We start from the raw sequence: 17325 nt of genomic DNA, 5'->3' as shown, positions 1-17325 counted from the left end.
CATTGAGCGATTCAAGTAATGGATCTACCAAACACGAACTTTGTATTTGTACGAACAAAACAACGACAGCAAGTAGAACAGAACTGTGATGATGCTTCCAAGGGAAAAAAAAATTACCTTTTCATTCCATATTTCACACTTGGTACTACAAAGTTCGTCCTTACATCTATTATAATAAGATATACAACTAACCTAAACTATAAAAAAAGAAACTGGGGCTGGAACAAACCCAGCTAGCTATTCACATGACCATCAATCCTTCCACCAAGCAACAAAAATTGGTAGACATACAATTTCCCCAACTACACTATCCTCACGAAATATAAACACCAATTGCTGTTTTCATAGCTAGAATTAAAGCAACACATCCAGAATTGGAAACGAAGAAGCTTCTTGGAAGCACTGTTTGCTCCTCAATTGCTGCTTTGAGTACTCTCTTCAACTTTCTCCATCAAATATGATCACATTATAAACTGGATCATTTTGATACTCTTGTGCCTATCTCCTCCACCACTTCCGACGATTTCTATCAACTTCTCCATGCCCAAGTTTGTGAAGCCTTGCCTTTGTCTCCCGTAATCTAACCTTATAGTCTTTCTTCCATGTCTCAAACCCTAGTTTCAATCTTCGAAGCTCTTCATCCGGATTCATGTTAGAAGCTGATTGTCCAGCCCTTACCTCAACTAATGCTTTGACATTGTCGTCAAAATTTTGTTTCTGCTGCTCAAATTCCTTTGTAAGATTGCTGACTGCATGCACAGGACCATTATTCTCTCTCACTGCTCTTAAATCAGGGAAGGTATTCGCAAATATGTTGGGAGTGTTCCCACCAGGAGTTCGAGATTCCGTAGAAACATAATCTTCAGAATCATAATAGTGAGGTGATGTAGAAGAATCCAGTTTTCCAGGTTGGCCTGCAGTGTTGTCAGCTGCAAGACTCTTTCTGGCTGCAGCAAGACTCGTCTGCAACAGATTCAAAGAATATCTCGTCAGGCAATGACTAATGAGGTATGTGCAGGTCTCACCCTTTTATGGGTGCCTGCCAGGCTTGTGTGTTTTTGTGCACACATATTAATAAGAGATCAGCATTTTTACTTCTACATATTGCATTTGAAGCTTTTGACAGCAGCAACCATAAGAAATTGCTTCTCACATACAAAAAAAAAAAAAAATCTCAACTCTTGGCTTTGAGATGGATCACAGTGGGGAGGATCAGTAACAAAGTAGAAGAAAGGTTTTGATCTCCTATGAAGACATGGATCTGAGCCTTGAGCCCAATCATCAACAAACTTTTAACACTTCAGCCATTGAATCATTCATCAGAAGATATTAATTGAAGTAGCCTTCTCAACTTCTCTTGGTTTCCAATGAGAAGTTAGTCAATCAACATTTCAAGATTGAAGACACAGCTCACTTCAAGAACGTGATCATACTTTACATTTCCTCAACCTTTCATGGTTCTATAGTGGGACTAAACCAGCTAAAGTTAATGATCATTGGCAGTCCCTTGCTTATTTAGCAGATCATCATGGACAGCCAACATGCCTAATATGGACAAGGACATGTTCAAACCAGTTTCGATTGACAATCTAACACTACCTAGTCTACATATCTAGTGAAACACAACGACAGTTCAATATAGAAGCCATAACTTATAATTAATTTCTCCAAAGTTCTTAAAATGTTTTTTAAGCTCCTGTTATACATACCACAATAAAGCATATGATGCATGCACTTAGTTACGCGTATACTATTAACAAGGAAACTCACTTGCAATGATGCCATTTGCACTTGCCACATCTCTTCCATTGCTTTCATCTTTGCCTCATAATCCAACCATCTTTTCTCGTTCTGTTGCAATTGATCTTTCAGTGCAGCATTTTCCTCCTCCTTTTGTGCAACTGTTACTTCTGCTTTAACAACCCTTTTTTGGAGCTCAGCTAAAATTGAAGTCTGAATGTCAACCTGCTCTTGTGGTATGACCTGCACAAGCAGCCGAAATCAGCTTCTTAACACTTCAGAGATGCTTGATATGCATAGAAAAAAAACACAGGAAAAAAAGGCCCTTCTAAATGCCACACATGTAAACAGAGCTACATGAAATCTCATCATAACAGGAATTGAAAAACATAATTTCACCAATGTTATACCCAAAGTACAGGGGTTCAAAGAGGCATGGCCTAGGATTAACACTTGCTTAAAATGTTGCAGTTCTTCAAAAAATGCCATCCCATTGGTTGATTATAATTGCATTATAGTTCACCGATCATAGACAGTAAATGTGTTTATCGATCATAGACAGTAAATGTGTTTATTTTATTGTGAAGATTGTTTAATTGAATATCAAAATTCCAGAAGAAACATCACAAGTAGACTGAAAGACATGATAAGGAAAAGGTAAAATACCTAAAGTTGACAGAAAGACGTAACAAGGTAAAATACCTAGAGATCTATATAAAATAATAAATAAATAAAAACACTATACTGCCAGAAAGAAGGATGTATTTGGAAATTCAACAAATGAGCCAGCCATCCATACCAAGCACTTAAAACTGCACGTGTGTACACAAAAAACCAAATGTATGACTTCTGTATGTTATATTGGGAAAGCTAGTGACCACCAAAACATTTCAACAGATGGGAAAAATGAAGAATAAATCAAGTTGAAAAGTAATAATTACACCAATGTGTACCTTCACTTCTGAAATCTTCTTGCCCGGTTTTCTTTTGGAATTTGAATTCTCATGAGTTAACTGCTTCATTTTATGCATACTGTTGAACTGCTTTCGAGCCAACCACCCACGGATTACTGCAGAAACAAAAGGTGAGAATATTATATCTACTAGGAAAAAAAGTGAAAATTGGTCAATAAACAACAGAACATTTACCAGATTGTAAATATAAAGCTGCCACTAGCTGATCATCAACTGCTAGAGGAGCATTAGCTGTGCGCCTCTTTATCATGTGATTGTATTTCCTTCTCATGTTTTCACCACGGATGACTGCATTTCAATAGTAATCTGAATCAAAAGCTAAGCAGAAAATACTGACCTAATCATTAATAGGTCCCTCAGCATCCATCCCAAAGGAACAGACTATGCTAAGAGTGGCCAAAACAACTGATTTTGTTGTCATATAGCAAAAACACATGTGATCACCAAGGACAAAACACTCCAAAAAACAGAAAATTCAATTTGTATTACTATGGTGCAAAGCAAAAGCTGTCCAGAAAATTAGAGAATAACAAGACTACAAAGCAAATAATAAAAATACCAGATGAGACACTGAAAACAACTAGAAGGAAATGTGCATTACATGATTGTAATATCACCACTCCTTGTTTGAGTTCATGGAAATGTCGACGGGCCTGGCCACCACGGAAATACTTTTGAACCTCAACAATACCTAGCAGAAATTGTTTTCTCTGCTCTTCCAATCTCCCAATCTGTGAGTCAACAATATGATATGCCAGGGAACCAATCAAACATGAAAATCTTGCTACAAGCAAAAACAATTGCATTCAAATCAATTCCTAGAAGTAGCATCAAACTAATGTGTTCAGGTTCCTGGATAAAACACCTCTTCATCAGGCATTAGATTCATCAGTCATGTTATGTGTGACTTCAGCAATGTTTTAGTCTTAATTGGGTAACAGTGTTACTACTGTACACAGGAGTATAGATTGTACACCACCAGGTAATAGTACACAGAAAAGTTACATGCAAGAGCAGAGATGAGCACCACAAACCCTACTTGTCCAGCCACTTACAATTTTTTATGTCATTTTTTCCCTTTTCTGATAAAAATTCTAATCTCGTCACTGGAATACATATAAGCAATCAGTAATTAAAGAAACAACCAACCAAGGCCAGAAGCACAGCAATTCTTTGCAGAAATCAAAGCTAACCAGTACAATGACGGCATCCATATATAGCATATATATTGCACCAGGCACAAACAAAGCAAGCCAAGATGAGGTTTATTCCCTCTGGGAACCTCATCAAAAGTAGCTCAAGCTTGGATCTGAGAGCTTGAGAAATCAATATTCTAAAAGTAGCTCAAGCTTGGGATCTGTTGAAGAGCTTGACAAGCTCTGATCAGATTTTAGGCTCCTCATCAAGTGCATTAATAACACTGGAAAGAGCCATGCACTCAAAACTTTTACTTGGTCATTGCACACCACTATTTGTTATTAATTTTTTTTTCATATATTATATATAAAACACTTTCTGTTAAAAACTTTTTTTTCCTAGACCAAGCCGTTGCTATGTAATATTAACACAATCCATTGATTAAATACAACTCTCGAGATTTTGCAAAATGCACCCCTAATGCCTGTGCTAAAAGAATAAATTGCAACTTCTGGACATTTAAACAAAGCACACAAAATCCATAAACAACATATTCAAAGAAATAACATATAACATAACATTAAGAAATTTGAGGAAATAACAAAACATCAATAACAGTGAAAATAACACCAGCACATACCTGGCCCATTCGCAGGTACACTTTGGTGTAACCAACTTCATACATTTCAGGGAGGAAATTAAATTTTTTGAGAATAGCAACTGACATGCTTAGTGGATCCCAAGATACATTTGTCTCCATAAGCAGGAAACCATACCTAAATTACATGTGGGGTTATGATAGGAAATATAAACTTTAAAAGAGGAGAACTGAGAAATTTGTGTCTTATTGTACCTTCCCGCAAATTCTTGATGTGTCATTCGAGTAGGATATCCATATCTTGAAATCCTCACAACTTCCAAAACACCACAACATCGTAGTTGCTGGGAGACAAGATCATCTTCATACTGGTCTGGAAACTGCTTAGCATTTGGTTTTATGCAGCGGATGAAGTGAGGAGTTGTTTTCTCCAACTGGTGCATTAGTTTGAAGAGTTGACTCTACAGGAAGAAAATACCACTCAAGATTTTGCAAAGTACAAATTATTGCAAGAATGCAGATAAAAAAAATATGGTTGAATGCCATTGCCAGAAGAATAATTATTTTTCCCAAGCAAAGGATACAGTTTTTAATTTTCAGTGATCAATTCAAGAGCACCAAAAGTCAACCGGTAAACTGTTCAAAATACCAGAAGATTTTTGTCCTCTACATACTTGAAGAAACTCTATATTCATCAAGAATCGCGTGATATTGTTGTTGTGCAGAACAGAACCTCATCTACCTTGAACTTCGTACCAACACTTTGCATTGAGGATTCCAATCCACCAGATTGACAGGATAGACTAGCTGATTTTGGTAATTGGCAACCACTTGATGATAGCAGATGGATGAAATCAGAGTGCATTGGATCACGGTTCTTTTCCAGAAAGCCATTGGTATCATATACAACCTGATCAAATTCCAAATATTAGTGAATTATTTAAATATTATCAGCTTAAATGTTCAGAACCCTGCATGAATCGAGTAGCCCAGAGAAAGAATAAAATTTTCAACAGATCAGAGTCAAATGTAAATTTAGCTAACAACAGGAGACATTACTCAAACAAAAGAGAGAAAGATCTGCTAAATATAGTACAAAGTACCCTCTATAAAAATAAATATCTTACAGCAATTTTAATTATAGAAATTACCTATCTCAGTGCTGAGATGTAAGTAAACAAACATTAAAATTTTGGATATAGAACAAATGAGTTCCACCATCAAGATTTTGCTTTTTAAGTTTTTGGCATCCATTCTACCACAAATAAAATGATGGTATAAAAGCTCAACAGTGTTTCATCATTGTAGCTTTATTCTACAAGCGGATCCAAATTTGCAAAAATTGCTTGAACATGATTTTATATGCTTCAATATACTTGTTTCCAATTATCTAATCAACTACTTAATCAAAAGAAATTCCTGGAAGAAAGAACTATACCAAGAAGATATACAGCACATGTTGCATTTTCAGTTGTCCCACATCATATAGAACTTCATTTTATTTCCATTTTTTTCCAGAATTGTTGATATTTAAATTTAAAACATGAATCATAAATGAGTAAAGGGTGAAAAGGTGGATATAAAAAAATATCTGCACAATCAAGAACAGTTCAAGGATTGAAAAGTTTCAATGATATTAGATGTGTATTTACTGACCTCCTTTTTGTAACTTCAATTAACTTTTGCTGTAGTCAATTCTTGTTATTGTTGTCACCATGTATGATTTTTCACGAGTAAATTATGAATTGTTATACATGTATTAATTTCAACTCTAGTAATAAGAACAAGCACAAACCCTCATAGAACTACAGTTGCCAACCTGTCTTGAAAATTTCAACAGTGCAAAAAATAATAACTTATCAAAAGTAAAATATAACTCACCTCTCCAGCATAATGACAAACACCAAAAGCCCTCCCTCTTTCACCTTTAAAGCAAGGATTATCATTGAAGTATTGCTTAAGCTTATTGGCGAAGGTCAAATCAGTGGCATTAGGGATATTTGATTCCTCATCCAATACAGATAGCAACCCTAAAGGTTTCTGAAACAACCAAAATAATTAAAGAGTGACCACTTTAAGTGTAAGGCAAACATTCTGGTTTCACTTACACCAAGGAGAAATCTATAGGTGCACATGAAGGACATAGAAACAAGCAGCAGTTGAAATACCTTCTCAAAGAGATTCAAGCACTCTTGGTTATCTTCAAAATCAACTTTAGTCCAATTAATCCCATCCTCTTCATACTCCTTCAATTAATGAACGAAATGTCAATGAGACTTTTTAAAACAATCAAATTTGAATAAACATTTCAAGAATTCTTAACCTGGGAGGAGAAAGAAAAAAAATACAGCCAAAATGTCAATGAGACTTTATCAGAGGAACAAAAAAAAAATGCATGTTTGAAAATTGGGGGAATGGCTTGCGATAATTAGTTGTGATAAAAGCATCATTGACCTGAAATGTAAATCTTTCCACAGTTTCTTAATGCGCAAGATTTTTAATATGCAACTTACAAGTTAGCACAGAAATTTAACTACATACTTAAATGCTTCAACAAAGGAGTTCCAATAATCTGCAGAGAAGTCATATTTGTTTCATGCCTACAGCCATGCAGAATACTTAGCAGAAAGAGAGAGGCCAACAATTTTGGTGGCATATACTCCTTAATTTGCTTTTAAAACTCCCTCTTACAAAAATGTGTCTAGACAGCAAAGCATATTCATTTCATTTTCATTGATTTGAGATTATGCGAAAATATTCTGACTCTGAAAAAACAAAGAGAATAAGTTCATTTATGAAACAATAGCATATTCATAGCATGTTGCACCATCATGAAGGCCCCTTCCATTATAACCAGCACACCCTAAAGTTGAATTTGCTTTGATATGAGATGCTTACTTCCTGCTCAAGTTTAAATAGATGCCGGTTGAAATGTTGTTGCAGCCTCTCATTCGCATAATTTATGCAGAATTGCTCGAAGCTATTATTCTGAAAATGTGAAGACGTTATCATCAGGGACACAAGTTTAGAGCACTGAAAGATCACCAAACAGATAGATACAATCTATATACCTTAAATGACTCAAAACCATAGACATCAAGGATACTTATGGATCTCCCAGTACTCAGCTCACCCATTTCAACTGACTTGTTTATTTGTACCACAAGCCACTCAAACAACCTGGCATAGATAAACTTTGCCAATGCATCTCTTCTATCAATAGCCTGTGAGGAAGATGATACAGAGCCTTTTAAATCAATGTGTATCGTTAGGTAAATATACAGCAATGTTGGAGTAATGCAGGGGTAACTTTATTTTCAAATCAAGATCTAAACACACCTTTTGCATTGTCAATTTTTTAGCAATAAAATCCTTTCCAGCTTGGATTTTATGGGTTGATAGAGCTAACACCAGGTCCTGGGCACTGCAATTTATTAGCCTGGCAGCATTTTCTACAGCTGCCAAAAGGAAAAGAAATGGAATCAGTCTTATTTCAGAAAAAGCACCATGATATAAAAGTGATATCATGTCATGAATGTAGCATTGCCTCGTGCAGTGCACATGTTTGAAGATCAATTTTTAATCACAATGAGCTGTTTCACTCATTCATCTGAATTCTCATATCAGCACACATACAAACACATTCCATATGTTGTTGATCATGCAAATACTATTTCAGCATGATAACTCTTAAGATGCAATTGCACATTCGATTATGCTCATCCAAAGTACCATTGGAAATCCAGGACCAGATTTATTACTCCATCCCTTTCCATGAAAATATTCTTCATGTAAGTGGTAGGTGGACACAAACTCTTAAAATAATAAAAGATTCAACTAGTCTTCTGAGGAGAGTCATACTTATGCCTTTTTATATGATGAATCAAGACATGCTAATCGTGTAAAAAAAATCCCACTTCCATTTATGGTGAAATGAGAGAAATTAAGGTGTTATCTGCTATTGGCAAGTACTGAGAGCTGGCAATTCAATTTACTCAAAATTATATCAATCTTACCTTCATTAGCGAGAACCTCTACATGATTTCCATTGTCAATTACTTGAAACGATATGTTTCCAAGCCATAATACTGCAGCAAGCATTGCAAATGCCTGCTCTTGATCATCTTTGCAAATTTGAACTATGTCCAAGGCATCCTGGGGAGATGAGAAAAAAGAATGATGGATGCTTGTGACCATAATACAAATGAAGTGATGGCAGACTTCAAAAACAGCAACAGTAACACATAATTATTTGAATTACCACGAGCTTATGAAACTCCATGCCATCATCAACACCATCAACTACCAAGCACTCACTCTGGTTAAGATACTTGTACTCGCTAGCCATTCTAAGGTTCAGTCTATCTGCAGAGAAGACAAGAAATGCTCCACCGTATGAATCAATTGCAAGCTAGAGCATAGAAGTAGAGAACACATGGAATACGTTTATCTTTTTAAGAAAGATAGCTGTCAAAAAACTATCAGCCATTGAGTGACATGAGAATTTATGACTGACGGCAACAAAAAAGCCTTAATCCCAAAATAATCGAGGCTATTATTCATGATTGACCATTAATAAATTTCAGTGTGTATTGTGTCTTTACAATTATTTTTCACCTACAAAAGTCACATATAAAGATGGTTCAAACAATTGGAAGATCTAGCAGGAAAATGTGTTCATTTGACAGAAAATGAGGAACTGTTTCCAATTTATGAAAAAATGCAAATGCATTGTATTCTGAAAAAGACATCATCATAAGTAAAAACAATAATCAAGCAGGAATATTACATAAAAGAAAAAAAACAAAAGATATGCATAATCTGAATGCACAACATGGATTTATAGGCTTCAACCACCAAGTCAAACAGAGGTAATAACAATCTAAGAGAGGTAAAGTACTTCAGTAATACAGAGTCCCAAAAACCCTGCACAGCAAAGTGAAAGAGGAGATATTTTTTGGATGTAAAACGGGTCGTGAAATAAAAACTTGAGCTTGGTGGGAGAGACTGTTGTCTAAATGAAAAACAAAGCAAAATTGAATATGAAGAACACTAGGAAACATCTTTACAAATGTCACAAGATTATTCTTCTTCTTCTTCTTCTTCTTCTTCTTCTTCTTCTTCTTCTTCTTCTTTTTTGTTGGGAAGAGAGGGTGGATTGCAATTTTCTTACTCAAAAAAAAAAGAACCATGTTTGAACAAGTACTACTACTACTATCTTTATTCCCCACAAGAATTTTTCAGGAAAAAAACAAGGCTTTGATTTTTCCACACGGGTTCTTACTCAAAAAAAAAAGAACCATGTTTGAACAAGTACTACTACTACTATCTTTATTCCCCACAAGAATTTTTCAGGAAAAAAACAAGGCTTTGATTTTTCCACACGGGTCCTTCACTTCCTGCTAATTTAGACTATGAAGACATGGTTATAGACACATGAGAAACTATTAGCCCAAGTAGCATTATGTCAATACTACTTGTTTAGAACTTTATGTTCAGTAGAAGAATGAAAAATGTATGCATTCCATCCCAAGCAAAGTTGCATAATGTAAAAACAGTACCTCTAAGAGTCGAAGGAGCACCAGCACAAAGTTGATAGAAGATATGGTATGATCTTTCATCATTGGCAAGCTGAACTACTCTTGACTGGTCAAAGGAGACATTGTAATTTCAGATTTGGATGGTGTTGCTAATTGACATTCTGAAAAGCTAAGAAACTCAGAAGATCTACTTGCCTTTTCTAGTAGAACTATTCAAGATTATCATCGCCGGATAGTGTTTGAATATACATGAGTGAATCAAGTCAGTCAGCACCCAAATACAGTCAAATGGCAGGGTAATAACAACAATCTATCCAACTTAACTATACTTACAAGTTTGGATTTTAGCACCACGAATCTTTCCTGATGTGGTAAAATGAATTTCAATCAACTTTCCCTGCACCGATTGAGAATTATCTATAAACCAAATTGCAAAAACAACAGATATGGGAGTGCCTAATCAAGAAGAAGAAGAAAAATTGGTGACAACTTACAAATCTACTGGAGTTGTTATTCCTGGATGTTTTTGCATTCCCAAATGCTTGAAGTATACAATTAGTTTGAAGGATTCTATACTCCATACCGTCATTGCCACAACCAAGAGCAGCCAAGTACTGCATAGCATACTTGGCTGTCTCAGTTTTCCCAGCTCCACTTTCACCACTGCAAGATACATGCTAAAAGTGACTCTTCAGAGCAATAGGAGTGTCTCAAGTACTCAAGAAACACGAAAGGGGCACTTAAAAACCCAGAAGTTCAAGAGAACATACCACAAGTAATTAAAAAATACACCAAGGGAAAATAGCATAGAAAAGCTCTAAAATAGACTCAATCAGTGAAAGAAAAGAAAAGGTCCAAAATAGACTACATTAATGAAAGAAAAGGCAACGAACCTTATGATTATGGACTGGTTCTTTTCATCTGCAAAACAGAAGCCAAATGAAAGAAGAAAGGAACTCTCAGAAGCAATACTAACTTCAAACGCAAATTGTAAAAAGGTAACAAATGATTCATCCACCTCTCATCATCTCATTATAAGCAGCATCTGCTATAGCATAAACATGAGGGCTATCCTTAGCCTTCTGCTTGTAAGAAGTGAGAATTTCATTTCCATAAATCGGAATTTCTTTAAAGGGATTGACAGCAATCAAAACTGGACCTGCTTTACTCTGTGGAAGGAAACATGAGAGCCAGTCAAAGACAAACAGAAAGGAGACATAAAATTGGTTCGCAAGGCAATTGCATGGCCATCAGGATTGTATCCTACTCACATAAATCAGATCCTGAGCATATCTGTGCTTAATATTATGAAGCACAGAAGGTTCATTTAAATAACTAAGCTGTATAAGATCATCCACGCCCTCAAGGATATCAGGGTTTGCAGGTAAGAGCTCTGCTGTAGACACTTTGACAACCTAGCACAATGACAAACATTATTGCATGTATAATCCACCAAGGAATTAACCAGTACAAGTTTAAATAGCATCAGGGATAAAAGGAGCTTATTAACTTACAGTTCCTGATAAAAGTGAAATGGTTGCTTCGTCCCCGAAAGTTTCCTGTATCTTTCCTAACCCCCACTGCCCATTTGGGAGACGACACCAAACACGGAGTCTCTGGGGAAAAAAGCCCATATTAAGAGTAAATTAATAAGTTTTGATCCTCACAAATAAAAGAAATCAACAAAAAAGTATGATCCTCTCAAAACAAATCCAGTTCCTTCTGGAAAGCACAGTAATAATGGACAAAAAAAAAAGCCTAGCAGATCTAGCCTCTCTAAACACTTCACCTAATTTAAATTACTCTAGACGTTATGATAAGAGGTGTCCTCCTAGAACACTGTGATACCTACTCGTTCATCTCGACAACACAACAACGTTAACTTGTGTCTCCTTTTGCACTATGATCCACCCACACATCATCCGTTGCTAATAAGAACACTGCTCTTTCTTCAAAGTTAGATTTCCAAGAAATACAACAAGATGGAATAGGAAATATTCTTCTACTCGAGCCGAAGTATCCCCGGCTGCAACACACAGCCCCAATGAATCCCCCATGATAAGAAACTTTCTTTAACTCTTGACATTACTAGTTCTAACTATATAATTATAACCACAACCTAAACCAACAAAACATGCATAACAAGAAACACAAACATTCATATTCATGCAAAAACATGCCAAACTAGTAATGATATTAAAAAAAAAAGTTAATCTAGTGAAATAATAATAAGAAGAACACAAATTAATTGATTTTTTCCATCCCTTACCTTCTTGATAAAATAACCGATATTATCATCCCACTCTGGTTCTTTTCCCCTTGGTACTGAACCCGCAACAAGCCCATTCACTTTCTCATTATTCTCTTCTACATATGGATTAGAATCCACACAATTTTGATCTTTCCTCATTTTCTTGCTTCCGAAATTCCCTGATTTGTACCCCAACTCCTTCCCCTTTCTTTTTGTATCCCCCTTCACTTTACTAACTCTTGTCTCCACTTTGCTCTCCACTTGTCCATTAGAACCGACTTTAAAGTCTGTAGGCAGTGAGTGGCGAGCCGAGGGAAGCCTTGCCCTAGAAGTAGGACGTGCTGGCAAAGCGGGTGGCAGGTCCTTGGACTTCTCCAAACCCTCATCTCGTCGCCGCAGTGAGTCCAGCATCTCCTCCAGAGAACTCCTTGTCACCGCCGCGGGTGACGCTGATAACATCATTTTTATGTCCAATTTTTCTTCCAAAATATAAATCCTGAAAAATTACACGGCAGTAACTCATAATGTGGAACTCGGTTAACAACACTTTAAAGAAGAAATCCCATAGTATCATCCAGTTAAGATCAAAGTGGGACCGCAGACTTAAATTGCAGTCAGGGTTTTCCCTTAACAACTAGGAATCGACGCCTACAAGGCCCAAAAGGTAAAAGAAGAAACCACTGATTACGATTACACGAACTCTGCAAAGAAATGAAATCACATAAATTGGGTTTTTCTTTTCTGACTCAAAAACTGAACAAAAAACTAGAAAGCCCTGATTCAACAACAAACTCTATAATTTGAGACAAAAGCTAGGAGACTTGTTATTCAGTATACAACAATTTTAAATTAAAAACAAAAAACATAACAGCTTCAGATCATCAGATTAAGATCAACATGGGACCCACAAACTTAAATTAGACTCCCTGATTTCCCTTCTTAACAACTAATGACCGATGATTATGAGGTCAAAATTGCCAAAAAAAAATTAAGACGATGCCATCTTTGCAATAAATTATTATATATACCAAAAGTTTCTAATTTGGGGTTTTGCGATTAAAACAAATATTAAAGAGAAATAAAAAAAGAAAGAAAACTCTTGTTCAATAAAGAAGTCCAAAATCCATGCCAAAAGCTCAAGATTTGTGATTTTTAAAGGACTCCTTGACAGCATAAGGACCTTAATTTGGATCAAAACATGAAATTAAAACACAAATTTCCAGAAACAATAAAGAAGACCGAACCTCAAACTCAAATTGAAACAACTTCTTGTCTCAAAAAATCAAAAGTCATGTTTAAACAAGACAACATTACAGGAAAAAAAAAAACATGTAAATTAAACAAGTGTACTTACAATTGGTTACTAGAAACTCAAAATCTTTGTCTCCTGCAACGCCACCTTGTCCAATCTGACGCTAAAGACGCAACAAAAAAAAAACTAATCTGGACATAAACTGAAGGCAAAAGGGTTTTACAGAAGGAGAGATTAAGAGGTGGAAAAGAGAGGGGAGAACAAAACAAAGTTGGTTTTAGGAAAAAAGAGAGGAAGTTACGAGGAAGTTTAAAAGAGTAACAAAATGTGGCTAAGTTTGTTAAAAGAAAAGGAAGGAGAGACAGAGGGAGAGAGAGAGAATCAAACCTCAAAGAAGAACAACAAAGAAAGATAAAGTGAAAGCTGTTTTCTTGTTGAAGCAAAAATAAATAGAAAAATAAATAAATAAAACCAGCAGAACTTGTTAGTTGCTGCTGCTGCTGCTGCTGCTGCTTCTTTTTAAGGGTTTTTTTTTATTTATTTTAGTTTTTTTGTTAGGTTGTTTGCGGTGGCAGGAATTCAAATTTTGTGCACGTTAGGTGGTGAGAGTGTCTTTGTATTCGTTTCTTTGACGAAACGGTTTATTATATCCAAAGAATAAAAAAACATTTTTTAAAAAAAATAAATTCTTTTATTTCTTATTTCACCACATTAAAATTAAAAATATTTCGCATAAAGAACCTGAAAAAGCTGAGAGATGGAGATAATGAGGGGATGCGAGTTGGGAAAGTTTCGAGGGTTTCTTTATTGTTTTGTTTTGGATTGGATTAGCTTTTGAATTATTTTATTTATTTTAGTGGACAAAATACAGCTTTTATTTGGTTTTGAAAATGTAAATAAATAGTAAAAGATTGAGTTAATTACCGTTAATGAATTTGCTGGTGTTTGGTTGGATGGCATAACCAATTACCATACCGAACTAGCTCCACTGAGATCCTATGTTTGATGGAAGTGTATGGAATGCTATCTTTAGAACAAAAAAAAAGGAAAAATAAATAATCAATCATAATTGGTAAAAATAAATCAAGGTTTGAACTTGATGTTGAAATTCTCACCTTGCATAGAACTCTACTCTTTCTTCATTCCATGATAACATATATACTCTCTCCTTTTATTCATTTCAAACAAAATATTAAAAATAGAAACATGGTAAATTAAACCATCTACAAATTAAAACTTAAAAAGATTAAACATGATTAATGTTTTACCGTGGATTTCATCACAATTTACTATGGATTTACATAATAAATTGTTAGTTTTACCCTTCATAAACAAAATCAAATATCTTGGTTTAGGGTCATATGATATTTTTAATAAAACACATTTATCATTGCAAGATTAAATGAGCAAATCGGTATTTTAACCTTTTGTGTTTAACCGTGTAATGATTTAAATACTCTTAAAATTAAATTTTAAATAACTATTGTGCAGTGGTGTTTTTGAATTTTTAATTTCAAAGACACAATGAAATAGCTAGATTATTTTTCATAGCAAAAATCCTATAACCTGGTTTTTTTCAATTTAAAATACTTTTTTATTATTTTTAAGTTGAGTAAATATAAGTTTGATCTTTTAGTGAATACAAAAAAACAATTGCTAGCAAGTGGAGGGAACCTCCCCCCCTTTTGATGGCAAGTTCAGGCTCCTCTGACGACCAAATATCGCTTTCCATCGCGATGTTTAGTATAGATGTGGCTCCAGTGGACTTTATTCATCTCCTCTCACTTTTCTCTCTGTTCTCCTTATAAAAGTACAAGAGTGTCATTTTACTTATTTATTATATCTAATTTAATCCTTAATCTTTTAATTACTGTTTTTTAGATTATCTTTTGGCATGGTATCTTTGCCACCTTTCCTTATCTTTGATATATAAAATAACATTAATATTAGTTGAATTACAATCCATTAATCTCACTTTTCTCACGCTACTTTTGTTATTTTCATGCTTTTCTATACACTATTTTTCTTTTATATTTACTGATTTAAAGACAAAACTACAATTAATTAATAATCATAGGAGAGTATTTTCTTTCTTAAAATGAGCGCACGAATAAGTTCATCATATATATGACAAGGAATATTGTATCTTTCATATTCGTTCATATTTAAAGACACCTTACCATATCTATATTCGAATCAAAGTTTAATAAATGTTTATGATAAAACTCCTTCAAAACCAGTAAATGAATCTCCCACTCGCCATGAACCAACTCCTTCGAAGCCATTAACCCAGTGAGTTTCATTTTCCATTACCAAAAATGGCATGGCAGTGAAAAAGCTTGATAAACGAGGGCATGTTCATGTTTTCTTGCTGATAATAATAATAATAATAATAATGGATGAGTTTTAATGGCTGTGTACAGTACAACGTGCCGGAAATGACAGGGAATGTCTTTTTGTCCTTGGAATTGATAGCCATATAGTCCTTGGAAAATTTAAATAATTATATGATATTGTGAGTCAATGTCGATTGGATCGTGATCTTCCATGGACAAGAGGGAAGTTTGAATCATTTGGAAATTGACAGTGCTGCCCCTCAATTATACACTTGGCTGGCCACCTCCTGTCCAGAAAAAATATTTGTGGCTGCCAAAATATTCTTGACGGCTCTGGCAACAAGAGCACGGCAAGATTGAGAGAAGGTGGTGGACGAGATGGTTACAAGCTTCAAGAACACAATGTAGAGGTCAAGGTTTGCTTGGACCTCTCGACTATTTATTTCCATGTAAATCATAATATCTTTTCCCCATACTGTTCCACCACTATAATATTTAAGGTGTTTTTTAAAGGATAAAGTGGCATCTTTCCTAAAGAAAAAAAGAAAAAAGAGAAGGCATCTTGGCAAAGGCAATCCCACCATGGATAATTTTCATAGTGCAACTCCACGTAGCTTTTGAATCACATTGGAAGATTCATATTTTGTTACAATTAACTACTTTAGAGGGGTGAGAAAAAAACCAAAAAACCGAGAAAATCGAAAAAAAATAATTGAAAAAACCGAACTGTGAAAAAAACCGGCCGGTTCGGTTCGGATTTGGTTTTATAAGCCTAAAACCGAAAAAACCGAACCGAACCCAAACCGAAAAAAACTAAGCCAAACTGGCAAAAAACCGAGTCAAGCCGGAAAAAACCGAGCCAAACCGAAAAACCAAGCCAAACCAGTTTGAACCGGTTTTTGTCCTAAAAAACCGAACCGAATTGAAACCGGTCGATTTGAACCAGTTTCGGTTCGGTTTCGATTTTTTTATAAAAAAATTCAGTGTGGTTACTTTTTTTGATAAAAACCGAACCGAACCGAACCGAAAATGATCACTCCTACTACTTTATCATGATTTTATGTGATTATAAGTTAATACTACTGTTTAGAGCTTGTTTGTTTGGATATGTGTCTTGCTGCGTGTTTTTAAATATTTTAATTTTTATATGTTTTTAATTTTGTTATTTTGAGGTGCTGATATATTTTGAATTTTTTAAAAAATCAAATAAAATTTCACTTGTTTTTTCAATGGTTTGTAAATCAATCTAGTAAATTTTTACCAAATTCATCATGAAAACTTGACCCAAACTATAATTCAAATCAACAAATCATTCATTTGACCTACCAAACCAAAGTCCATTTAATATTCTACTACAGTTTCTAAAGTGCTAAATGTGGTGGGATGACTCGGGAATTATTTTCATGCATATAGTGATATACATACAGATGAATTAAAGAATCAAATACCACAAAAAAAAAATTATTTATAAATAAAATTACTTATTGAAGTTCTAGA

At 34.8% G+C, this 17325-nt stretch overlaps 1 protein-coding gene across 1 annotated transcript; it reads right to left on the bottom strand.

The window, feature by feature from the left end:
• Positions 1-103: 103 nt before the first annotated feature.
• On the bottom strand, positions 104-13976 carry LOC7460857 (myosin-2). The gene is made up of 25 exons (XM_024611762.2): positions 13595-13976; positions 12259-12736; positions 11504-11605; positions 11261-11404; positions 11008-11158; positions 10883-10910; positions 10484-10652; positions 10323-10386; positions 10185-10198; positions 10011-10095; positions 8711-8814; positions 8466-8604; positions 7789-7907; positions 7521-7673; positions 7348-7437; positions 6618-6695; positions 6331-6489; positions 5192-5359; positions 4705-4910; positions 4492-4627; positions 3316-3445; positions 2889-3002; positions 2694-2809; positions 1771-1983; positions 104-963 (listed from the first exon to the last, which is right to left on the bottom strand). The coding sequence occupies exons 2-25, from the start codon at positions 12700-12702 to the stop codon at positions 499-501; spliced, it is 3591 nt and encodes a 1196-aa protein (XP_024467530.2). The 5' UTR covers positions 12703-12736; positions 13595-13976; the 3' UTR covers positions 104-498.
• Between the last annotated feature and the right edge of the window lie 3349 nt (positions 13977-17325).

This window comes from Populus trichocarpa, chromosome 11 (genome assembly GCF_000002775.5).
Source record: "Populus trichocarpa isolate Nisqually-1 chromosome 11, P.trichocarpa_v4.1, whole genome shotgun sequence".
NCBI classification, from domain to species: Eukaryota; Viridiplantae; Streptophyta; class Magnoliopsida; order Malpighiales; family Salicaceae; genus Populus; species Populus trichocarpa.
This window is presented reverse-complemented; position numbering and strand designations above follow the sequence as displayed.